The sequence below is a fragment of the Leptopilina heterotoma genome, unplaced genomic scaffold (assembly GCF_015476425.1).
Source record: "Leptopilina heterotoma isolate Lh14 unplaced genomic scaffold, ASM1547642v1 Lhet_63, whole genome shotgun sequence".
Classification (NCBI taxonomy): Eukaryota; Metazoa; Arthropoda; class Insecta; order Hymenoptera; family Figitidae; genus Leptopilina; species Leptopilina heterotoma.
The window spans coordinates 1920027-1946164 of NW_025111149.1; the positions used below are offsets into that span (position 1 = coordinate 1920027).

The 26138-nt window shown below is 26.2% G+C and overlaps 2 protein-coding genes across 4 annotated transcripts in view; one reads left to right on the top strand and one right to left on the bottom strand.

Annotated features, from left to right (window-relative positions):
• LOC122509876 overlaps nucleotides 1-26138 on the bottom strand; it is a 296814-nt gene that overhangs the window by 35146 nt on the left and 235530 nt on the right. For all 3 annotated transcript variants that reach the window (XM_043624180.1, XM_043624181.1, XM_043624179.1), the window contains exons 6-7: nucleotides 21457-21614; nucleotides 20805-20951 (exon numbers count right to left, since the gene is read on the bottom strand). In XM_043624180.1, the coding sequence (XP_043480115.1) occupies nucleotides 20805-20951; nucleotides 21457-21614 (305 nt within the window). The remainder of the gene's footprint in view (nucleotides 1-20804; nucleotides 20952-21456; nucleotides 21615-26138) is intronic.
• LOC122509886 lies at nucleotides 22300-25672 on the top strand. Its single transcript, XM_043624193.1, has 4 exons — nucleotides 22300-22457; nucleotides 22811-22984; nucleotides 23053-23220; nucleotides 25089-25672. Exons 1-4 carry the CDS (start codon nucleotides 22410-22412, stop codon nucleotides 25356-25358), a joined length of 660 nt encoding a protein of 219 aa, XP_043480128.1. The 5' UTR covers nucleotides 22300-22409; the 3' UTR covers nucleotides 25359-25672.

Consider the following 26138-nt stretch of genomic DNA (forward strand, 5'->3'; position numbering starts at 1 on the left):
ATTCAACCGGCTGGGACCTGGCACTCTACCGACCGCGGATTTTTCATTTAATAGCCAGCCGAGCGCTGGCATTCTACCGACTAACAACCGGCTCGGATCCAAATGATAATTTCAACAAATATCAATACAAAAAATAATAATTAATTGCAAAAGATAAACACTAATGACAATTCATTGACAGTTCACTTTACACATTTTTTTATACACTTAAACGCAATTTTTTATTACATAGACATTTGAAAAATCCTAACGCTTGGAGGTACGAACCTACGCCTAACCGAATATTTACGCACCGAAATCTCGCACGCTAACCACTATGCTACGCTCGCATGGGACTCTCAAATCTTAAATACTCTCAAGTGTCACAAGCTGAAATGAAACTTGTCGAATAACTACGCGTCAATGCTACAGCTATATTTTTATTATTATATAATATATTAAATAATTGTATCTCAATATAATAATTTTGAACATAATAATATTAATAATTTTAATTAATATCACAATAATAATAAATTTATTATCATTGAGATATTATTAATTAACATTCATTTTATTGAGAATTAATAATAAATTATTAACATGAATATTAATATTTATTAATATTAATAATTTATTATTAATTCTCAATATTATTAATTAATAATATCTCAATAATAATAAATTTATATTAATAGTATAAATTTATTTATAATAATTATAAAGTATAAGTGCACAACAAATTTTTTTAATTGTTTAATTTTGAAAAAAGTCTCAATAAATAATTACTTAATATTTTAATTAAATTCATTTATTAATTAATCATTATTTTCTAAAATAATGCAATTAATTATTGTAATAATTATTTAGTTATGACACATTTATTGAAAATAAATTTATAATGTGACAATAAATGACGACATCCGCAGTCGGATCCGGCCCAGCACCGAGCCAGTACAGACTTAACATATCCGTCATTCTTCCGACGCCGCAGAAGAATAAGATCCGCCGGCGGAAGAAATCCAGTACCGAGCCAGTACTGACAATAGTGGGAAGACGGATCCGACAGTCGGAGCATAATCTATACCGCGCCGGTTGCTTTTTCAGATCCGAATCGGTACAGACCGTCGGTACTTGCGGTCTGTACGGGCGCGGATCCCAGCCGGTTGTAAATTCCGACATTCGTCCGACTTTTCCGCCTGGGTATACCGGGTCAGTCACGTGACGCGCAAGCGCTGGCTGTGTACAAAAAACTAATGGATGTCATATGGTTCTTGTCGTGAAGGCGTCTTTGACATTGCGTTTTCGTGAATTGTTTTCGCTTTATATAAATGGACGAAAATTTAAAAGGTAGTTTATATATATATTTAACACTGTAAAAAAAGAGCGTCTTGGTTTAAGACGTTTACGTGGTCACATTTTAGACGTTTATAAGCGTCTTATTTGCCTTCTAAAATGCATGTATTTGGAGGTTATGTTTTTCATTTAAGACGCTCAAATAAGACGCTTATTTACATAAGACGTTTATAAATGTCTAAACGTCTTATTTTTAGACGCCATTTTTTGCAGTGAATATAGTAAAAATTCCACAAAAGTTTTATCCTAACCCTACTTTATTTATCTTTTCTGTATGTGATTTTGAAACTAATTTGTAGTTTATTAGTTGAAGCTTTTAGAAGGAGACTCATTATTTTTAAAATTTTATTTAAAATTAAGTTATGTTTAAAAAGCAGAATGTAAGCTTTTTGCCTACTTGAAATTAACGTAGTATAGTGATGAAAGGGTTTTTCATATTTTACTATTGTTGTATTTTTCGACTTTTCTAAAGCATTCCCTTCTGTTGACCACCAATTGTTGATTAATAAGCTTTATTCATTTTATTTTTCTAAGTCTGTCTGCGAATGGTTTAGGTCTTATTTGACTTGTAGATATCAGAGAGTAGTGGATGGGAACGGAGATTATTCTGATTGGGACTTGCTTAGATGTGGGGTACCTCAAGGTGCTTCTCTTTCCTCCTTGCTTTTTAATATGTTTATCTACGATCTCGGAAAGCAACTTAAATACTGTAAGTACCATAAGTATGCAGATGACTTTAAGGTTTATCTGTCTGGCCCTTTGTCATCACTTTCGGAATTAGTTAAGTTGTTGCAAGAAGATATCAATAGCGTGGTAAAATGGGCAAGTGATAACGGTCTTGCTCTTAATGCTAAAAAAACTCAAGCTATGGTAATTTCCTCCTCCGGCAACCCAGCTATGTACGTGTTGAGTGCCCTTCCCCCTATTTTAGTAGAAGGAATGCCTATCGTATTTAGTGAAACCGTAAGGGATCTGGGTCTGACCATAGACCGAACTTTGTCTTGGAGGCAGCATGTATGTGGTATTTCACGCAAGACTTTCTCAGTTTTTACACAATTAAATAGAAATAAAAGTTCACTTCCTACTTCAACTAGATTGTTATTGGTAAAATCACTCATTCTTCCCTTATTCGATTACTGTTGTGCTGTATACGATGATATTGCGGATGAATTGAATACTAAATTAGAAAGAGCGCTAAATGCCTGTATTCGATTTGTTTATGACCTCCCGAAGACTGAGCATATAACGCAATATAGAATCAAATCTGGACTTTTGAACGTGGCTTGTAGGAGGCAATATTTTATTGGAAATATCCTTTTTTCAATATTTAAAAATAAGGTTCCACTTTATCTTTTTGAATTTTTTGAGTTCAAAAGTCCAGACATGTTAGCTAAAAGTAGGCTTAGAGAAAGAAATAATGTTTTAATTATACCTCCTTATCGTACTTGCAAATTGCAGAGGACATTTATAGTTAGAGGTGCTAGGCTTTGGAATAAAATTCCAACTTCTATAAGAGATGTATCTGATCAAATACTGTTTAAAAGGCTTTATTTTAACTTTCTTTTTAAGGGAAACAGTCAACTGTTCGATGTTACATACTGGTGAGGTATTGTTTTTGTATTTGATATTAACACAATTTATATAAGTATATTCATATTCTTGATTTTTTCATTTATATTTTCACGGAGAAAAATGAAAATTCAGATTTCGGACTGAATATAGGGCAGCTCCATACGAAAAGCAAATGGTGGATCACCGATTTTTCTTAAAGTTTGTAATTTTGTAGTACTTGGGGTACTAAATAACTGTACCAAACAGTTTTGCAAAAAAAAATTTTTTTTGCAAGATATTTAGATTTGAAAAATCGGAAACTGAAAAAAATGACTTTTTTTGAGAATTTTTATTTCGAAAACTATTGATTCTACAAGAAAAAGTCATTTATTCAAAATTGTAGAGAAAATGCCAATTTTTTATAATATTAAAAAAAAAGTTAAGAAAAATTAATTTTTCAATAATTTGTTTAAACAATAATTTTTTATTGTTAAAAAAAAGAGCAAAGGACATCATGGAATATTCTAGAAAAATTATTTTCTCAAAATTTGAACCTTCCTTAATAAGTGGTTAAATTTTTAAAGAAGTGATTTTTGGTGTTTTTGAGAAAAAAATTTTTGAAGTTTGCACTACGAGTTTTTGTGCGTTGCGCTAACTAAGCAGCGCCTATATCAGTGTATTTTAAAAGATAATATGACCTTTACTGCTCGCCCCTAATACATTTATTAATTATATACGTATATATTTTATTATAAACAGTTTAACAATATACTTTTACTTTACTTTTTTTTTACTTTTTTATAAACATTATTTTCCTTTTTTTAACCCATTAATGCCCATGGGCACAGGAACGCAGGTATAAAAAGTAACTATTGAGATCCTGGCATAGGGTCTAATAATAATTTTTAACGTTAAAAATTAAAAAAAAAATTTTTTTTAAACAATTTGTTATAAACAAATGAAGAAAAATTGATTTTCATAAAAAACTGATAGCGCCATTCGATTCGACGCAAAAACTACTACGAGAACGTACCTATATTACATAATTTTTAAAAAAAGAGATATTGTTCCAAAAATGTTATAAACAATTAGCCTGCATTTATACTGTATGAGATAGAAGGATCGTTTTTCAGGTAAAAATTTTGTTTAAAAAATTTTTGACGTCAAAAACTCTCCTAATTAAACTAATTTTGTTTAAAAAAATTATTAACTTCAAAAACGATCCTTCTATCTCGTACAGTATAATTGCAGGCTAATTGTTTATAACATTTGTTAGAAATATTCAAATTGAGCCTCCCTTTTTATTACTTGTTTTATTTTATATCTGGTGGTGCCATCTGCTTCCGCTATATTTTTGTTTAATCGCCTGTTACGGCGTCTTTCTTTTTATTCGTTCAGTTCTCATAGAGACGCTTGAGACAATAGTACATTTTTGTATCTAATTAATCTTTTTCGCTCATTATTAATAAATCTGTGACTTTACTTAAAACCGTGAATCTTTGGTCTTATTTCGTGATCCCTGGAACCTCGTTAATAACATTTTTACAACAATATGTCTTTTTTTAAAAATTATGTAATATACGTTCTCGTAGTAGTTTTTTGCGTCGAATCGAATGACGCTATCAGTTTTTTATGAAAATCAATTTTTCTTCATTTGTTTATACCAATTGTATAAAAAAAATTTTTTTTTTAATTTTTAAAGTCAAAAATTATCATTAGACCCTATGCCAGGATCTCAATAGTTACTTTTTATACCTGCGTTCCTGTGCCCATGGGCATTAATGGGTTAAAAAAAGGAAAATAATGTTTATAAAAAAGTAAAAAAAAAGTAAAGTAAAAGTATATTGTTAAACTGTTTATAATAAAATATATACGTATATAATTAATAAATGTATTAGGGGCGAGCAGTAAAGGTCATATTATCTTTTAAAATACACTGATATAGGCGCTGCTTAGTTAGCGCAACGCACAAAAACTCGTAGTGCAAACTTCAAAAATTTTTTTCTCAAAAACACCAAAAATCACTTCTTTAAAAATTTAACGACTTATTAAGGAAGGTTCAAATTTTGAGAAAATAATTTTTCTAGAATATTCCATGATGTCCTTTGCTCTTTTTTTTAACAATAAAAAATTATTGTTTAAACAAATTATTGAAAAATTAATTTTTCTTAACTTTTTTTTTAATATTATAAAAAAATGGCATTTTCTCTACAATTTTGAATAAATGACTTTTTCTTGTAGAATCAATAGTTTTCGAAATAAAAATTCTCAAAAAAAGTCATTTTTTTCAGTTTCCGATTTTTCAAATCTAAATATCTTGCAAAAAAATTTTTTTTTTGCAAAACTGTTTGGCACAGTTATTTAGTACCCCATGTACTACAAAATTACAAACTTTAAGAAAAATCGGTGATCCACCATTTGCTTTTCGTATGGAGCTGCCCTATAAAATCATTTGAGTAATTTCTATTATCGTAGGGAGGAATATTAAATTTTAGATTTCAATCCCAAAAAGTTTAGGAATGATTTTCAATGAAGATCAATGCTAAATATCTTAATAAACGCCAATAGTCTTCTTTCAACAAGTGCAATCAGATTCCGTAATTAATTCAAAGGTGAAAAGAATTAGGTACAATTATTATTATTTGCATTTATTTTAATTCAGCTACTCAATTGTTACAAACTTTGTATCAACGTTCACTTAAACGGGGACTGTTCTGTGCGAGAGTCCTTAGATTCATTCCCAAACAGTTTTTAGGAATGCGAAACTCTGTGGCGCGCCTGCGCCCGCGTTTGTTCAGTTTCTTCGTTTTTGATATGTACACGGAAGTCTCGGTGTAGTTCGTAGTGTATTAATTGTTTCAATTAATAAAAATTCTAGTTTTAAATATAATAGTGAGTGCAGTTTTGTAATAAAGTTCTAGTGTTACAAATGAATGTGGAAGAATATCTATGTGAAATGTTTGATCTCATTTTGAGGTTAGGTGTGTGTTTATTTTGTTTTTAGCCGGTTGTGCAATGCCTAATTGTTATTATATTTTATTGTAATGTTGAATTTAGGCAACTAAATGTAAAGTCTAAAATGAAATAATATGTAAAAAATAGAGAATACTTTGAATTTTAAAAATCTTTGCACTGGGATTTTTATTTAATCTGTAGATATTTAAATATAATCTCTTTCTTTAAACGTTTTAAAACAAATCATTTTAGTAAAAATGGCAAAGGACTTGTATTTAATTTTTAAAGAGATTTGACGTTTAAATATCTAAAGAATAATAAAAATCCCAGTGAGAAGTTTTATAAAATTCAAAGTATTCTAATATTTTCAATTGTTTCATTTTTAGATTTTATATTTAGTTTCAAATTGAATATTCCAACAAAAGTAAATATTTTGACAAATAAAAGTAATAATGTAGGTCACTAGAAGATCTGCTCACATTATATTCAGTATGGGACTCGGCACTAGACTTGCCTTGGACTCCGCCCAGAAGCGCCTATCAATGTGTTCAGTTTGCTTTGTTCCGCGTATAAGTGTGCATAAGAACGAAAACATTTTAAGCCTACTGACGTGCTTTAAACCTTTTACGATTCATTTCCCTGTTTTCTATCCTGGAGCCGCAAAGGTAGACAAGTTTGGGAATGAAATCTAAGTTACTAGTACTGAACTCCACAATTTTCAATCGGATTTTTCTGCGTGTAACAAAATTCAAAGTGAATAAAAAATATATTTTAGGTATTTGGTTTAAATAAAATTTTATTTGGCTCAAATATATGTTTTATATATGTCAAATAAAATTATTATTTAAAACAAATAAATTATCTATAGGTGGTTCTGAGACGTTTATTTAACTTAAATAAAATTTTTTCTTTTAAATAAAATTTTTCTCTTGGTGTACTAATTCAAATTTCGAGAATATTGTTTAAGTCTAATTTTGGGTAAAGCAACGTACTATTTGCCCAAATATTTATCTAATTTCTGATTGGGAAACGCCAATATTCGTATTTAATTACAATTGGACGATTATAGGATTGTTGATTTAATTTAAAATGATTTTTTAAAGCACACGTACAATATGAAAAAAAGGCAAGAGGTTTTGGACGCATTATAAAAAGATCGAAAAATCGTATATATGAAGAAAATCCCATCGTATAAAAGCTGATTAACTTGGGGAGAGAGGGGGGGGGGGACTTCCGTTTGGCTCGATAGAAAATCACGGATGTGCGATCGGATAAAATCGGAACGGAGAATCGGCACTTTCCTTTAATTAACGGCACGCGTTCTAAAAACTCAATATATATATACAAGTCTTGACCAAGTCGAAACTCACGTAACTAAGTCACGTATTTAAAAGTCCAAGAAAAAAAGGTGAAAAACATTTTTTTTCCATCTAAATAATTCTGACTGTGATGAAAATTGTTGATTGTAAAAAGAATTTTATACAAATTTTTTTAAAAAATATTTTCACTATTTATTAAAAATATTTTCATAAAATCTTTTTCACTTACCATTTTTCGAAAATATCGATATATTTTTAGCTGCTTTGAATAATAATAATAATGAAATATATTTATTCAAAGAACGTTTTTCCTTTATTTACGTGACTTTGTATGTATATTTTTTTCATATCTTGAAGCGATGGAAAGGGACAGAAATTTTTTTCAGAAAGTATTGACGCGTGGATTTTTTTCTTTTTTTTAAAAACGTTGAATATATGTTTGAAGAATTCTTTACATTTGGAGTTTGAGAAGAAACGAAGGTAAAAGAGAAATATGCTATATATCGGTGTTCTTACACCGTACACCCAGAGAAAAATATTATTTAAACCAAATATATTTTATTTGAGTTAAATAAACGTATATTTGTCTCAGAACCAACTAGACTTTTTATTTCTTTTAAATAAAAATTTTATTCGACCCAAATAAAACATATATTTGAGATAAATAAAATTTTATTTAAACCAAATAAAATTTATTTCAAACAAATAAAAAGTCTAGTTGGTTCTGAGACAAATATACCATTTCTCTGGGTGTAGTTCCTTCTTTGAGACTTGGTCGTTTTCAACTGGAAAGTAATTTTCGAAACTCTTGATAATAGCTGCTGTAATTACACGACTTTTCGCGTACTTGTGTATCACTGTTCATCGATAGTCTACTTGTAATTTTACTTATTCACCGAGAAAAAATATATATTTGACTCAGAGAAAATTAAATTATTTGTTTCAAGTAAATTATTTATTTACTTCGAATAAATTATTTATTTTCTTCGCATGTAATTTATTTTGTTCAAATAAATTTTATTTCTTTCAAATAAATTATTTCTTTGCTTCGCGTACATTTTATTTTGTTCAAATAAATTCTATTTAGATCAAATAAACATTTTATTTGTGCGAAATGGGATTATTATTTTCAAACAAATTTTTCTTTTTGATGTCCAAAAATTCTTTTCAAAAACTTGAAAAACTTATTTATTCTTCTTTATTTGTTTCGCCTTAAAAACTAAATACACTATGCATTTTAAAACAATATTTTCATTTTTTTATTTGTATGAACAAATTAATTTATTTTTAATAATTAGATTTTAGTTAAAAACACTTGTAATTTTCAGAAATAATTGAATTTAAGGTATTAGTCGCACAGTTGGCTCTGGTCAAAAGTTTACCGGGCCGCTTACTAGAGTGGGGCAGTGAGAGTGAGAGAGATAGTTTAACTCCCCACTCTATTCGTTCGTATGAAAATTCATATAATTTAGTTATTTTTTTAACTTTCTTTCAATATATTTATAGTTTGGCGCGGTCAAAAAATGTCATGTTTTTTCTATTCATTTGTTTCATCTAATTAAATACTTTGGTAGTTTTATTTCAAAATCTAACGATTAGTTATCATATAAATAATTATTAAACAAATTCAATACATGCATTGGGTGCTCCCTCCATGCAAAACGTATGAACTTTGAATTCATTTTTTGAAGCTTTGAAACGGTCAAAATTAATGAAATTGGTTTCATTCTGTAGATAAATACTTCAGGAATGAGTATGCAAAATTTGAAAAAAATCTGACGAAAACCATTTTACGCGACTAATATACCTTAAAATCCCCATTCTGTAAAAAATGGCCTTTAAAATAAGCTTAATATTATTAAAAAGCGTTCATTACTTTAGAAGTTATTCAAATTTTAGTAAAACATTGAAAATGACGATTTTTAAAAATATCTAAATAAAATACTGCCTAAAATACTTTTGTAAGATCTTATTATTTTCAAAATTTTATCATCTTTCAAACCATATGCCTACCGAAACAAAGTTTAGTTTTCATAAATTTTAAGTTTAAAATTTTTTTTATTTCCTTGAAAATAGATGGACTTACAATTTTGACCGTTACGGTATTTTATTTTGAAACTGTCAACATACTCCATATTTTATAATAAAAATGAAAAAAACCATTTTGCATTTTTCATTTTAAATATAAGAAACAGAAAATCATTTTCCATTTTAAATAGGTTTTATGAACCTATTTGGCATTTTGTATTTTAAATAGATATGAAGAGCCATTTTACCCCGCTCTGCTTACGTGATTGTTTTACTTTAGAATTTTATATTATATACGTTTATTATGACGACCGCTTAGTATGACGAAATTACTCTGCCCCTTCAATTCTATTCTTTAAAGATAACAGATCTCTTGTAAACAAGGAATTGAAAATTTATGGATTCAAATTTCCTAAAATTCTATTAAAAATAATTGAATTTTGAAAGAATTTTATTGGGATTTCCAGGTCTGTGAAGTTGGCTCCGACATGTCAAAATTTTTTACTTTTCTAAGTAGTATTCGTTTGTCCAAGATAGGTCCACGTTTGTCCAACCATTAATTTTTTTGTCCACCAAAAAAAAGTTTTAAAAAAAAAAAAAAAAATTCTAAAATTTTTTTTTTTTTTAATTTTGTTTCTACCTTAGTCTAGGAGGGTGGAATAAATTTTCTAATGGGTGGACAAACGAAATTACAACTTGGACAAACGTCAGAAACAATAAAATCAACATTCCCACCAATTGTTTAAACAATTTCAATAGTTGACTTCTGATAAAATGTACATTTTCAACTTTTTTTGTTTCTAACTTAGTCTCAGAGGGTGGAATAAATTTTCTAATGGGTGGACAAACGAAATTACAACTTGGACAAACGTCAGGAATAATAAAATCAACATTCCCACCAATTGTTTAAACAATTTCAATAGTTGACTTCTGATAAATGTTCATTTTAGACTTTTTTCGTTTGTAAATCAGTCTAAGAGGGTAGAATAAATTTTCTAATGGGTGGACAAACGAAATTACAACTTGGACAAACGTCAGAAACAATAAAATCAACATTCCCACCAATTGTTTAAACAATTTCAATAGTTGACTTCTGATAAAATGTACATTTTCAACTTTTTTTGTTTCTAACTTAGTCTCAGAGGGTGGAATAAATTTTCTAATGGGTGGACAAACGAAATTACAACTTGGACAAACGTCAGGAATAATAAAATCAACATTCCCACCAATTGTTTAAACAATTTCAATAGTTGACTTCTGATAAATGTTCATTTTAGACTTTTTTCGTTTGTAAATCAGTCTAAGAGGGTAGAATAAATTTTCTAATGGGTGGACAAACGAAATTACAACTTGGACAAACGTCAGAAACAATAAAATCAACATTCCCACCAATTGTTTAAACAATTTCAATAGTTGACTTCTGATAAAATGTACATTTTCAACTTTTTTTGTTTCTAACTTAGTCTCAGAGGGTGGAATAAATTTTCTAATGGGTGGACAAACGAAATTACAACTTGGACAAACGTCAGGAATAATAAAATCAACATTCCCACCAATTGTTTAAACAATTTCAATAGTTGACTTCTGATAAATGTTCATTTTAGACTTTTTTCGTTTGTAAATCAGTCTAAGAGGGTAGAATAAATTTTCTAATGGGTGGACAAACGAAATTACAACTTGGACAAACGTCAGAAACAATAAAATCAACATTCCCACCAATTGTTTAAACAATTTCACTAGTTGAATTAATTTTCCAGTAGGTGGACTAACGAGATTTTTACTTCAGGGTTGCCACATTTCAGGCAATCACGGAATTCAGGGAAAATAGAATTAGTCAGGAAAATCATGGAAAAGTCAGGGATTTTTACTAAAAGTACTGGAAAAAATTAAATGTTTTGAATTGATAAGAATATTTTAATTTTTTGTGTATTTTTTGTTTGCCGTATAAACTTAAAACTATGAAATTATGAATTTTAAAAAAACCTTAAATTTTTTCTACTTCTGACAATAATTTATTTTCTATTTAAATAACTTAATTCAATTCAAAAACTGCGATAAATTTATTACTTATAAATCATTTAATGAAGTATTTTTTTTAAATTTTAATTCCAATAATTCTGTTGAAATTAAATTAAATTTTGAAAATTTTACCCAATTCTTTTACATAATTTAACTATTTTAGTAAATATTAAAATTCTTTCAAGATATTTAAATATTTTCAAAAATTAAAAAAAAAATTTTTAACGTTTCAATTATCTTTATAAATCCCAAAATTCTTCGCCGAAATTCAATTATATTCAGGAATTTTTATAAAATTCATAGTAAAATTCAATTACAGTGAGTTCTCGCGAGTCGTTCAACTCACGAGTCGTTCAAACTCGCCAGTCGTTCAACAGCTGATCAGTGTCCGATTCACGAGTCGTTCAATTTCTAGCATGCGCGCGCCGGTGCTCAGTGCTGTGTAATTTAAACGGACCAAAGTCATTGAATATTGTGTCTTTCGGGGCGATAAATATGTTTCACACATCCCTGAAATCGCCTTGGAGGCGTGGCTTATGCGTTGAACGACTTCAAAAAAATTTAATTATTTTAAAAAATAATAAAATTCATTGAAGAATTTCAATTATTTTTAATACAATTTGAATCCAATTCTTCGAAAAATGTATTTATTTTTAAAAATTTCATTAAAATGCGTTGAAAGAATCCAATTATTTATAATAATTTGTTGATAAAAATATGTATAAGAATTCAATTCTAAGAAACATTCAATTATTCAATGAATTATTTATGTTTGTATTTAAATAATTGAATCCAATAAAAATTGATTTAAAACTTAATTCTAGTTCAAGTTTTATATACCTAATAATTGAATTTTGGAGAAGTTACTATTAATTGCATTTTTTAAAAAAATAATTAAATTTTGTCAATCTTTTGAAATAAAATCTTAAAAAATCTGAATTTTTTATATATTTAAGTAATTAAAAATTCTATTGAATTAATTTTCTTCTAATGTATATTTAATTCGAGAATTTCCGAATAATCGAAATTTCACGTAAAATTGAATTGAAAATGAATGGATTTGAAAAATTCAAAAAGCTTACCTTTTGTATTTTAGAAACAAAGTTGAAAATGTACATTTTATCAGAAGTCAACTATTGAAATTGTTTAAACAATTGGTGTGAATGTTGATTTTATTGTTTCTGACGTTTGTCCAAGTTGTAATTTCGTTTGTCCACCCATTAGAAAATTTATTCCACCCTCCTAGACTAAGTTAGAAACAAAATTAAAAAAAAAAAATTTTAGAATTTTTTTTTTTTTTTTTGAAACTTTTTTTTGGTGGACAAAAAAATTAATGGTTGGACAAACGTGGACCTATTTTGGACAAACGAATACTACTTAGAAAAGTAAAAAATTTTGACATGTCGGAGCCAACTTCACAGACCTGGGATTTCCAAAAATTGTATTAAAAATCATTGAATTCTAAAAGAATTTTGTTGAAATTTCGTACCAAGAGAAAAATGTTATATTTGCACCAAATATCTTTTATTTGAGTTAAATAAACGATGAAACTGAAGTTACCAACGTTTGTTCGACGAAAAATAAAATACGTAACAATTTCTCCGCCTCAGATCCAATTTTTTTCCACATTTATTATAAATACTAATATTAGAAGCCATTAGAAATTATTTTCAAGTGGAACCAGGTCGGGGAGGGCAACGATTTTGATCTTTTGTCATGGATTTTTCGAAAAATCCGCAACAAAAATCAAAATCATTGCCCTCCCCGATCTGGTTCCAGTTGAAAATAATTTCTTATGATTCCTGACATTAGTATTTTTAATAAATGTGGAAAAAAATTGGATCTGAGGCGGGGAAATAGAAATTGTTTCGAAATTTATGAATTTTCGAAAAATCTGTGACAAAAAAAAGTCAAAATCGTTGCCCTCCCCGACCTGGTTCCACTTGAAAATAATTTCTAATGGCTTCTAACATTAGTATTTATAATAAAAGTGAAAAAAAATTTGGATCTGAGGCGGGGAAATAGAAATTGTTACGTATTACACTACCGTCGGGAATTATCGGTACGGCTTCACGCGCAGGGCCCAAAAACATACCAATCTTCAAATCACGATTTCTTTGTAAATACAAATGTCAGAAAATTAACAAATATACCATTCGAAAGATTATTAAATTCTACGATTAATGATATGCAACTGAAAATTTTAATAATTTATACAAAGCTTGCAGCAATCTACAAATTTGACCAAAAAAATTTTTAAATAAAATTTTTTTAGAAATTATTTCAACCCCTGCACATTTTTTAAAAATTGTAGGAAAATTTTGAAACTTACTCTCTAAATCTGAATATGTGAAATTTCACTTATTGTACGTTATAAGTCGTCCTCTCGATCAATAAGTGTATATGCACTTATTGATCGAGAAGACGACTTATAACGTACAAATATGTGAATTTTCACATATTCAGATTTAGAGAGTATATAGGTGTAATCATTCAAGTCGCATCTTTAATTTAAGACCAAAAGAGTTAAAAAATCTTATTCGGTTCGTGAGATATCGTTATATACGTCCGAGCATGTTTTTTGACAAATGCATTGAAATAGTCGATTTTGAACGTTTTTTGGCTGAAAATGCTCGGCCGTTTATAATGATATCTCTCGAACCGAATAAGATTTTTTAACTCTTTTGGTCTCAAATTAAAGATGAGACTTGAATGATCACACTTATGTAAGTTTCAAATTTTTCCTACAATTTTTAAAAAATGTGCAAGGGTTGAAATAATTTCCAAAAAAACTTTATTTTAAAAATTTTTTTGTCAAATTTGTAGATTGCTGCAAGCTTTGTATAAATTATTAAAATTTTCAGTTACATATCATTAATCGTAGAATTTAATAATCTTTCGAATGGTATATTTGTTAATTTTCTGACATTTGTATTTACAAAACAATCGTGATTTAAAGATTAATATGTTTTTGGGCCGTGCGTGTGCAGCCGTACCGATAATTCCCGACGGTAGTGTATACACTGAAAAAAAAGTGCTGTTGAATCAAATATCTCCATGCTATTGAATTCCCCGTCATTGATTCAATGACACATTTATTAATCGAAAAGTATATTGCTTAAAATGAAAAAATGAAACTGTTTAAATTAAAAGTACGGTACTGTAGAATTAATTATATTGTGCAAATTGTTTCTATAGTTCATCTATATATAGCAACAGAATAATTTATTGCTTCTTTGACATTATTCATTTGAAGCAACTAATAGATAAATTTAAAGAAAATGCATGTAAATTTAAATCAAATGAAAAATTGTTTGCTCCAAAGAAGCGCGCTCTGAAAACGAAAGCATATGCTTTCGTTTCAATGAGTGGTGCTATTGCGGACTGCCTATAGCATATGCTATAAAATTAAGAACACTATGTTTTGAGACATTGACAGGTACTAAATTTATTGAAATACTTACCCACATATATTTATATGTTTATTAAACCTGTCGTTTTTGAGATTCCAATATAAAAAAGTATTATTTAAATTCTTTTAATTAATTAATGACTAGTTAAATATAAATTCCCTATATAAATTCCCTTATATACGCGAAAAATCTCGAGCACGGTATTTAACCACAAAGTAAGTGCCCAACGTTGAGAAGCGGATGTATTACATTGCAGCGCGGCGGTTCTCGTCTATCACGGAAGTTAAGCGTCGTTGGTCGCGGTTACTAAATGGATGGGTGACCGCTTGGGAATAGCCGTATTTTTCTGACTAAAAAAGATAAGTGTGTTTGAATGTGTATGTGTGTGTGTGTGTGTGTGTGTTTAGCCGTTGGGAAAAATGAAAATAATAATAAAGATGTATATGTTAGTGTGAAAAATTGAAAAAAAGATGTGTATAAAAAGTGTTGTGTTAAAGGTGTGAGAATTAATTATAGTATATAAAAAACATGTGAACAAAAATTCCCTTTTTTCAATTTATCGTTGGTATATATTTAACCACATAAAAGAATTGAATTAACAGTATGGTGTTATTCAATCGATAGCAACAACTAAAAAAATTAAGAGTACAAATTTTTGAATCATAAAAATGATGCTTTTAAATTTAAAAGTTATAGTCATTGACTCAAAAGCATATACTGTTAAATTAAAAAATTTTGTTTATTCATTCAAAAGAATTCACCTTCGAATTAACATAGTATGCTGTCAATTTGAGAAATATGCTTTTGTTTCAAAGAAAGTGATACTATCGAATCATTAGAATCGGTGCTTTCAAAACAACAGCATATACGTTAGGCAGCCCGTTATGACACTATTCAATGAATCAAACCCATATGTCATTGATTCAACAGCATTTTTTTCTCCGTGTATTTCTCGTCGAACAAACGTTGGTAACTTCAGTTTCATAATAAACGTAGGTATATTTGTCTCAGAACCAAATAAAAAGTCTAGTTGGTTCTGAGACAAATATATCTTTTCTCTGGGTGCAAAATTCTATTATTAATTCTATTATTGTATTATTATTAAAAAAATTTTATTAACATTTTAAAAAAATTATATTTTTTTAAAATTCTATTAAAAATAATCATTTAATTTCAAAAGAATTTTGTTAAAATTTTTTAAAATTTTATTAAAAATAATTGAATTTTAAATTTCCTAAAATTCTATTAAAAATAATTGAATTTTGAAAGAATTTTATTGGAATTGTCTAAAATTTTATTAAATTAAATAATTTAATTTTAAAAGAATTTTATTGAAATAATTAAAAAATTTAAAATAGTATTATTAATAATAATTGAATATTAAAATAATGGTATGACAACTTTTAAAACAATTGAAATTTAAACAAATTTTTATTTAAAAAAAAAATTAAATTTTCTTAATTTAATTGAATTTTAAAAGAATTTTATTGTAAATTTTGAAAATAATCGTAAGGGATGTTTGCCTTAGTAAATAACTCTCTTAAATTTACAGAAATCTACACCCAAAAAAAAATTATTATTTAAACCAAGTATATTTTATTTGAGTTAAATAAACGTATATTTGTCTCAGAATTAACTAGACTGTTTATTTCTTTTAAATAAAAATTTTATTCGACATAAGTAAAACATGTATATTTGAGCCAAATAAAGTTTTATTTAAACCAAATAAAATTTATTTGAAACAAATAAAAAGTCTAGTTGGTTCTGAGACAAATATACCATTTCTCTTGGTGTAGGTATAACAAAAGAAATTCAATTTAACTGTCAATGTCTTTTAAATGTTTCTATTTATTGAAATTTTAATTCACTGGAATTTTTATTTTTTACAGTGAAAAAAAATTTATTTGCTTCAAATAACCAATTTCTTGTTCATAATCTAATAAATATTTACTTGAATAATTTCAAAACACCCTGAGAATACCAAATACCAAATATAATTCATTTGACGTAAATAGAAGAATATATTATTTTATCCCGAAGCCTACTGAATCATTTATTTATTTGAAATAACAATTTCTTTCGACACAAATAAAAATTCTTGTTGTCTGTGAGTCAAATAAATCTTTCATCTTTGTGTACATACAGAAAAAAAGTTTGGGTCTACTAAATTATTTTATTTGGTCCAAATAAATTTTATTTGTGCTGAATAAAAATTGTAATTAAAACAAATAAATAGTTTAGCAATTTACCTTTATTTAACACAAATAAATTATATTTGGTTAAAATAACATTTTTCTCTGGTTGTAGTATATAGAAATTTTTCTTAGCCGAAATTTTGAAGCTTTTCCTTAAAAAAAAATATTTTACCCTAAAAATAATTATCTCCATTTGACAATAATGAATGACATAAAATTTACAACACTGTATTATATAATGTCTTAGTAATTCAAACGTATAACTCCAGAGTTGAATTGTACTCAATATGGGGCTATGTGCCGACTCGTATACGCGATATGAGAGAGGCTTTAAATTGCAAACTTCTCTTCTGGGGCATAATTTCATCTGTCTAAATGAAATTCTATGAGAATAAGAAGAAATTATTATGGCTATAAATACTTTATAAATTTTCTCCGTGCTTGAAAATTTAATGATTGGAATTTTTTTCAAGTTGGACTATATTTTTAGATGAGTTAAATTTTCGAGAAAAATGAAAAACAGATAATGACACACTCTCCTCTGATTTTTAATGCAATTTTTTGCCATTTTCCATTTCCGGGCGCAGATAATTTTTCGGATTTCAAATTATACTAAATTATTAGTACATTTAGGATCCATATTTTACTACCTACACTTATCTTTTCAGAGGGTTGGCCACATTATAATTCCACTCTCTTTCTCTAGCACTGTGAGAAAAAGCCACAACGAAAAAAACCTTTAAAATTCTCGAATAAAAATAAATTTTCTACTATTATTTATTTCTTCTGACTATTATACACTACCGTCGGGAATTATCGGTACGGCTGCACTGCACGGCCCAAAAATATACTAATCTTTAAATCACGATTTTTTTGTAAATACAATCGACAGAAAATTAAAAAATATACCATTCGAAAGATTATTAAATTCTACGATTAATGCAGGGCTCGAAGTAGGTCCGTAAATCCTGAAAAAGTCCGTAACTTTGCTTCAAGTCCGTAAAAGTCCGTTTTTTTGAAAAAAGGTCCGTAAAGTCCGTAATTTCATTCAAAAAGGATGAAAAGTTCGTAAATTGTACGACATAATTTTGAGAATTTTAGAGAAATTACAAATGATTGCAGAAATTCAATTATTTTTAAAAGTAATAAAATTCTTCGCAAAAATTCAATTATGTTCAAAATTTTTTTAAAATTCTCGTCAAAATTTAAATTATCTTTAGAAATATTAAAATTCTTCTCCGAAATTCAATTTTAATTATTTTCATAATTAACAATATTTATCATACGAATTCAATTATTTTCTAAAGTAATAAAATTCAATTATTTTCAAAAATTTTAATAAAATCCATTGCAAAATTTCAATTATTTTCAAAAGTAATAATATTCTTCGCAAAAATTAAATATTGTTCAATATCTACTAATTTCATAAAATTTACCAAAAGAATTTAATTATTTAAAAAAAAATTTAATAAAATTCTACAAAAACTTTTAATTACAGTAGGATCTTCCAATAGTGGAGTCGTCGGGAATATTGTGCACTATTCGAAGAGTGCATAAACGTAATAATTTAGGACCGTGTCAAGAAAATAAAGGGTCCCCCACTCCTAAATACTTGGCACCACTAAATGACACTAAACAATTAAATGACCGACGGCACTGTATTTGACGTCACAGATTCCCTTTCTCTTTGCCTCCCGGAACCCCTCGTCTACTCAACTCACTAATGACTGCACTGTTCAGAACTGCACTATTGAAAGATCCTACTGTACTTTCAAAAAATAGTATAAGTTTCACAAGAATTTCATTAATAACAAATTTTTTTTATAAATTTCTTCGCAATCATTCAACTATTTTCATAAATAATAAAATTTTTACAGGGATTCAATTATTATTTTCGTAAATAATAAAATTCTTATTAGGAATTCAATTATTTTCAATAGAATTTTAAACGAATTCCTCAAGAAAATTCTTTAAAATTTTATTAAAATTCGTCCAAAAAATTTAATTACCTATTTAAAAATTTGTTGAAAAATTTTTAATAGGAATTTCTACCAAAATCTAATCGAATTTCTACCAAAAAAAGTTTTATCAAAACTTTTTAAAATGTTTGAATTTCTGCTAAAATTCTGATATTTTTGAAAATAATTGAATTCATGCGAAGAATTTTATTAAGACTTTTGAAAATAATTGAATCTCTGCAAAAATTATTATTATTCTACGAAAATATTTAAATTCTTGCTAAAAATTTTATTAAAATTTCTGAAAGTAATTGAAGATCTGCTAAGCATTTTGTTATTTTTAATGTATGCCAAGAATTTTATTAAAATTTTTAAAAATAATTGAATTTTTGTTAATTTTTTACAAGAATTTAATTATTTTTAAAAATTTTAATAAAATTTTTCGCAAGAATTCAATTATTTTCATAAATAATAAAATTCAATGCAGAATTTCAATTATTTTGAATACAATAATTGTATTAAAAATTATTATTTTAATCAAATTTCTCGAAAAATGTAATTATTCTTAAAAAATTTATTAAAATTCGTTGATAGAATTCAATTATTTGAAAATTTGTTGATAACAATTATTTATGGGAATTGAATTTTAAGAAACGTTCAATTATTCAATAAATTATTTATTTGCATTTTATTTGTATTTAAATAATTAAATAATTGAATTCTAGTAGAATTTTCTAATAAAAATTGATTTTCATTTCATAAAAATGAATTTCAGTTAAAATTTTAGATATAATAATTGAATTTTGTAATTAATTTTTTTGAAAAAGTTTAATTGAGTTTTTTTTAATATTATTTTTAGTTTATATTTTCTAATATTTATTTAATTAAAGAATTTACGAATAATTGAAATTTCATCAAATTGAATATTGTAAAGATAATTATGAATTTGAAAATTGTTAAAGAACTTTTTCGAAAATTATTGAAAATAATCGATATAAAGAAGAATTTTAGATAAAAAATCTTAAAAATAATAATTAAATTGATAATGATTTTACTTATTATAAATTATTTTTATTAATAATTATTATTAATTATTATAAAACATGAAGAAATCGATGACTTCGAGTCGAAGACGACTCGGAGTTATCGATTTCTTCATGTTTTATAGTTATGAAAAATTGAATTTCTAGTTTTAAGTAAAATGTTCTCTTATTTGATTCGGCCTGATTCTATTTTTGTCAGTTGGTCCGTATTTTTAAATACTTTCACTGCTTCGAGCCCTGTTAATGAAACAAAACTGAAAATTATAATAATTTATACAAAAATTGCAGCAATCGACAAATTTGACAAAAAAATTTAAAAAATAAATTTTTTTAAAAAATTTTTTCAACTTCTGCATATTTTTTAAAAATTGCAGAAAAAATTTTAAACTTACATAGGTGTGATTATTTAAGTCTCATCTTTAATTTAAGACCAAAAGAGTTTAAAAATCTTATTCGGTTCGTGAGATATCATTATAAATGTCCGAGCATGTTTTTTGACAAATGCATTGAATTAGTCGATTTTGAACGGATTTTGACTGAAAAATGCTTGGCCGTTTATAATGATATCTCGCGAACCGATTAAGATTTTTCAAATCATTTGGTCTTAAATTAAAGATGAGACTTGAATGATCACACTTATGTAAGTTTCAAATTTTTTTTACAATTTTTAAAAAATGTGCAGGGGTTGAAAAAATTTCAAAAAAAATTGTATTTTTAAAATTTTTTTGTCAAATTTGTCGATTGCTGCAATCTTTGTATAAATTAATAAATTTTTCTGTTATGTATCATTAATCGTAAAATTTAATAATCTTTCGAATGGTATATTTGTTAATTTTCTGACATTTGTATTTACAAAACAATCGTGATTTAAAATAGGTTGGTTTGTTTTTGGGCCGTGAGCGTGCAGCTGTACCCATAATTCCCGACGGTAGTGTTATTGTAAATAGTAAAATCTGGCACTATAATGGGAAATATTTTTTTTACTTACTTAACAAGTTCGCGAATTTCTGGTGGCACATTTTCGATTTTGTTGTCCGATAGATTGAGAATGTTTAAATTTTGTAACTGTAGCAATTCCCACGGTATTTTCTGCAGATTATTCCTTTCCAGGCAAATTGTATGAAGTTTTGGAAACCTGTACAAAAAATGACATTTACAAAAGGATAAAAAATAATTATAAATAAAAATTATATTTATGTAGAATAAAATTTTTATTTAAAATTAATAAATAACCTAGTTTGATCTGAAACAAATGTACATTTATTTAACTCAAATATAATATATTTGTTTTAAATAAAATTTATTTGGTTCAAATAAAAGTTTAATTTATTTCGAATAACATTTTTTGAACCAAACAAAAATTTATTTGAAACAAATATATAATTTGATACCTAGATTAATACATTATACACCCAGAGAAAAACTGTATTTAAACCAAATATAATTTATTTGAATTAAATAAAAGTTTATTTGTCTCATAGCCAACTAGGTTATTTATTTGTTATTAGATTACTAGATTATTTGAATCAAATAAAGTTTATTTTTTTAGTTTAAAATTGCTTTTAATAGAAAAATATTAAAATTGATGTTTGAAAAGAAAATATTTAAATTTAGTTTCTAACGTGACTTTCTTTACTTGCCTTTGGAGTAAATTTAAGTTGCTATTAATATTGGACAATTGATTTTGACCCAGCATAAGCTCCTCAATAGCAGGAAAAGCCACGACGCTGTTCGGAATTCTGCATAATCCACCTCTACTCATATCCAACTTTTTTGGACATGGCGAAAGTTGAGAAGCCTGAAATCACAAATACAAAACCTTAAATATTTTTAATTCCAAAATTCAATTTTTTCTATTTTATTTTCATTATTTTGTATAATAAAAGGCCTAAATAAATACTCGAGTATCGTTCCGAAGAAAGGTATACCTAAGAAGCAAAAACTTTATGTAACTCAAATTATAATTGATTTAACTAAAATTTTTCTTTCCGCGTATAAATTTTTGTCGAACATTATTTTTATTGAAATATGAAATATTTATGGAGTTAACTTCACGCGATCTCGTCATTCTATAAAAAAGTAGAAAGAAAAAATAACTAAAAGTATCAGACTTTCCCGCATACACGTAATTTATAATAATAATCGCTCCATGATTTATTGAAGCGACCCAAATGGTTGAAGAATTTCTTTTTTTGTATAATAAATATATAAAAGAATATCAAGTTTTAACTCAAGTAGGTTTTTTTTTCTTTTTTCGAAATGTTGTGAAACAAATGGTTGTTATATAATGTAATTATTTAATAAAAACGCGTACGTAACAGCTGACTAATGAGCTTTGATAGTTGAATCTGGTGATTAAAAATTAAGCAGATAAATTGAGCCGAGATCATCATATTTACTTCTATTAACCCTCTGCCTACACTGACTTATCCCCACTCTAGCGCTTTTGAATGTCATTCCCATAGTCCCCACCAGGCGACCGAATTGTCGTTTTTGTCGATAACGGTCATTGCGTAGGCAGAGGGTTAAAATACGAAGCGATTTATGTTAAAATTTCAGTTGGTGTGAAACATTCATTTGAATAAGTGAAAACATGAAGTTTATTTTGCTTTATGTTCTGTGTGCTTTTGGTATTTTTTACGTAAGTATTATTTTTAATTAATTAAAATTATTCTCTGTAATCAAAGCAGTGAATACCAACAATTACATTGATTAATTAATGAATTTTTTGAAATCATGTAAAATTAAATAAAAAATCGTGAAATATTATTAAATATGTGAAATAAGATCACATTTCAGGAAAATGACAAGAAATTTTATCAAAAGTACAGGAAAAATATTTTGTGCCAATTTGGAAAATATTTATAGAAAAAAAATTGTTTAACCTACTTGTTTTAACGATTAAATCAAATAATATTTAAAGATTTTTTATTTAATCATAGTTTTTCTTTTATTTTATTTAGTTTATTAATTTCGGTTTAATTTGCACTCTAGGCTGTTGGCGATCCAATCACAGACTTCAAAACTTTATTAGATGAATCAGCTAATGAAATTGCTAACAATGAACATGACTTTTTTAATTCAATCATCGTTCTTGTGAGTAATGTAAAAGACACTTCAACGGAAGCACTGGGTCAATCATGGAAAGCTACACAAACTTTTACAGCCGTAAGTTATTTTTGATTTTATTTCATTGGAATATTTATTTATTCTTCTACTTCTTCTTTGCTTTTTAGATTTCAAATGAAAAAGCAGATACAAAAGAGAAAAAGGATTGTATCGCATCTGAAAAGGAGAAATTATTGAAAATAATCAATACAGTTGCATTTACTCTTGATACTTGTCGAGAAAAATCATCAGCAGCCGCACAACCAGTTAGGACGAAAATTCAGGATATTCATAAAGTATAGTGAAAATAATAAGTTTTTTTATTACAGGGTTGCCGCAGGTCAGGAAATTCAGGCAAAGTTAAATTGGTCAGGAAATTCAGGGAAAAGTATAGAATTTTTATTAAAAGTACTGGAAAAAATTTAATTTTTAGAATTAATAAGAAAATTCTGAATTATGGTGACTTTTTATTTTACTTATAAACTATGAAATTACCACGAATTCTATTACAAAACCTTCAATTTTTTCTATCTCTGACAATAATTTCTTTTTAAATAACTCAATTTTTGAATAACTATCATAAAATTATTGCTTGTAAATTATTTAATAAATAATTTTACTTAAATATTTCAAAATTAAATGAATTTTCAAAGAGTTGCGTATACAATTTTCATAAATAAATGAACTTCAAACGGTTTTAATTTTAAATTTTAGAAAATTTCAATATTGAATGAATTTTATTAGAAATTTTAAAGAACTTACATTTTTGAAAAATTTTTAAAATTCAAATTCTTCTAAAATTAGTTAATTTTTTAAATATATATTTAATTAATAATTGTTAAAAATAATAGATTTATAGAAAAATTTTAGTTAAAAACACTAAAAAATTGTATTTTAGAGAAGTTACAAATGATTACAAAAATTCAATTATTTTTAAAAGTAAAAAAATTTCCCGCTAATATTTCAATTATCTTTATAAATAATAAAATTCTTCGTAGAAATTCAATTATTTTCTGAAATAATAAATTTTTTTTACAGGAATTCAATTATCATTTTCATAAATAATAAAACACATTACAGAATTTCAATCATTTATAATAAAATTTTAATCGAATTCCTCGAAAGATGTAATTGTTCCTAAAAATTTGTTGATAAAATTCTTTATGAGAATTCAATTTTAAGAAACATTCGATTATTCAATAAATTACTTATTTTTGTATATTTAATTAATTGAATTCTCGTAGAATTTTCTAATAAAAATTGACTTAAAAATGAATTTTATTTAAAATTTTGGTTGGGGTAAAATTTTTCTAAAACGTATTTTCTAATTATTTATTTTCTAAAAAATTTTTTTTTTAATAAAGGTGAATTTCTAAAAAACTTTTTTCTATTGAAGGTGATTTTCTAATTTTCTTTCTTCTAATAAAGGTCATTTTCCAATAAAGGTAATTTTCAAAATTTTATTTTCTAACAATATTCAATGTTTTAATGACGATCAATAGGAAGGTAAAAAAAAAATTTACGAAAATTTTTAATTCTTAAAAAAAATGCTTGAGATTTCATTAAACATTATAATAAAAAATAGAAATTATGTAAATTTTCTAACAAAAATTTTAAATAATCTAGTTAAAAATCGTAATTAACAAATAGAAATTATAGTGATTTTTTTCCTAAAGAGATTTAAAATATTCTAAAAAAATGTTTTATAAATAAATTAATTCTGGAAATTTTGTTATAAAAATTATGCAAATTAAAAAAAAGTCAAGAAAGAACAAAATTAAATTTTTGTGGCAACCTTGAATTAATTTCGTTTCAAGATATAATTGCTTTTTTATTTTCTATTTTCTACTATTTTACACCTGAGAAAAATTTTTTTTGTTGAATAAAATATAATTTATTTGAGTTAAGTAAATAAAGTATATTTGACTCAGATTAAATTATTTATTTAAACCATATAAAATTTTTTTAAATCAAATAAACATTGAAAAGTTTAGTAGGCTTTGAATCAAATGTATCTTTTTCTTGGTGTAATCGGTTTTTTTTTAATTAATTTTTTATTTTATAGTTTTTTAATATTTTTTTTATTTTATAATTAATATTTTATTTTATAGTTTGTTTTTTATAATTTATTTTTTTATTTTATAATTTGCTTTTTTCTTTACAGGAAACTATGTCTATGGGAAATGAGTTGGATACGATTAGATCGTCCTGCTCTCAAGATCCTGAAAAGTCAGAGGATTGCATTTCTTATAAATTAAATGATCTTCGAGTCTCTCTTAAAAATATTTTCGAAAAATTCCAAACCTATGTTATTGAAGCTGGTACAATAGAACCCCAAATATTGAGTATTGCCATGAATTGCAATGCCAAAATATTGAAGGAAGTTCACGAAGAAGTAACAAATATCCAGAAGAATGTCCAAAAATGTATATAGATTTTTAGTTCTTCAGTTTAGAAAGAAAATTATTTTGTAGGGAAGAGGTACGCATGTTGAGACACTAACAATAAGATATTATAACCTATGTAACTGATAATACCAAATAGTTTGTTGGCATTTTGTCTTATCATGAATACCAAACTTTTTATTCAATAGAAGCGCGATAACTCCTGTTTTTTTGCTATAACATAGAACGAACTATAACATAGATGTAAACGTATGGTTAATGTATGGTTAACGCGTGGTCTGCACGTTGAGACGCTTACGGTGTGAAAATCGTATTGTCATTAAAATTGATTTTGAATCCACAATTTTCAAGTCTTATACATTTTCTTCACCTGTAAAAGTTCCGAAGATAAAATTTTATTTTCTTATTCTCTTCTTTAAGTTAATTTTTAATGTTTTAATTTTTTTCATTGGGCTAAGTAAATAACCATCAAAAAAATATAAACCATCAAAAAAATATATACAAAAATATAAAAATATAAACCATCAAAATAAGTAAATAAACAACAAACAATTAGAATTTGACGTTGTTATTCATTTTGTTTCAATTTAAAATAAATTACTACGGGTGTCTCAACGTGCGTACCACTTTTTTACATCTTCCCTAATATTCGAAAAAAGTTTTTTTCAATTTTTTCGAAAATGAAATTTCTAATTATTTAAAAATGATTTTTAAAAATTCAATTGTTAATTTAAATTTAATTTAAATTAAATTTTAAATTTAATTTTTATTTTTTGAACAAGTTTTGTTTAGAGAAAAAAAACGAATTT

Excerpts from the sequence above, each read along its gene's own strand:
- LOC122509886 (XM_043624193.1), top strand. The coding sequence starts at position 22,410 with ATGAAGTTTATTTTGCTTTATGTTCTGTGTGCTTTTGGTATTTTTTAC. Across the intron at positions 22,458-22,810 it reads GTGCTTTTGGTATTTTTTAC|GCTGTTGGCGATCCAATCAC; the intron begins GTAAGTATTATT and ends TTTGCACTCTAG. Across the intron at positions 22,985-23,052 it reads CTACACAAACTTTTACAGCC|ATTTCAAATGAAAAAGCAGA; the intron begins GTAAGTTATTTT and ends TTTGCTTTTTAG.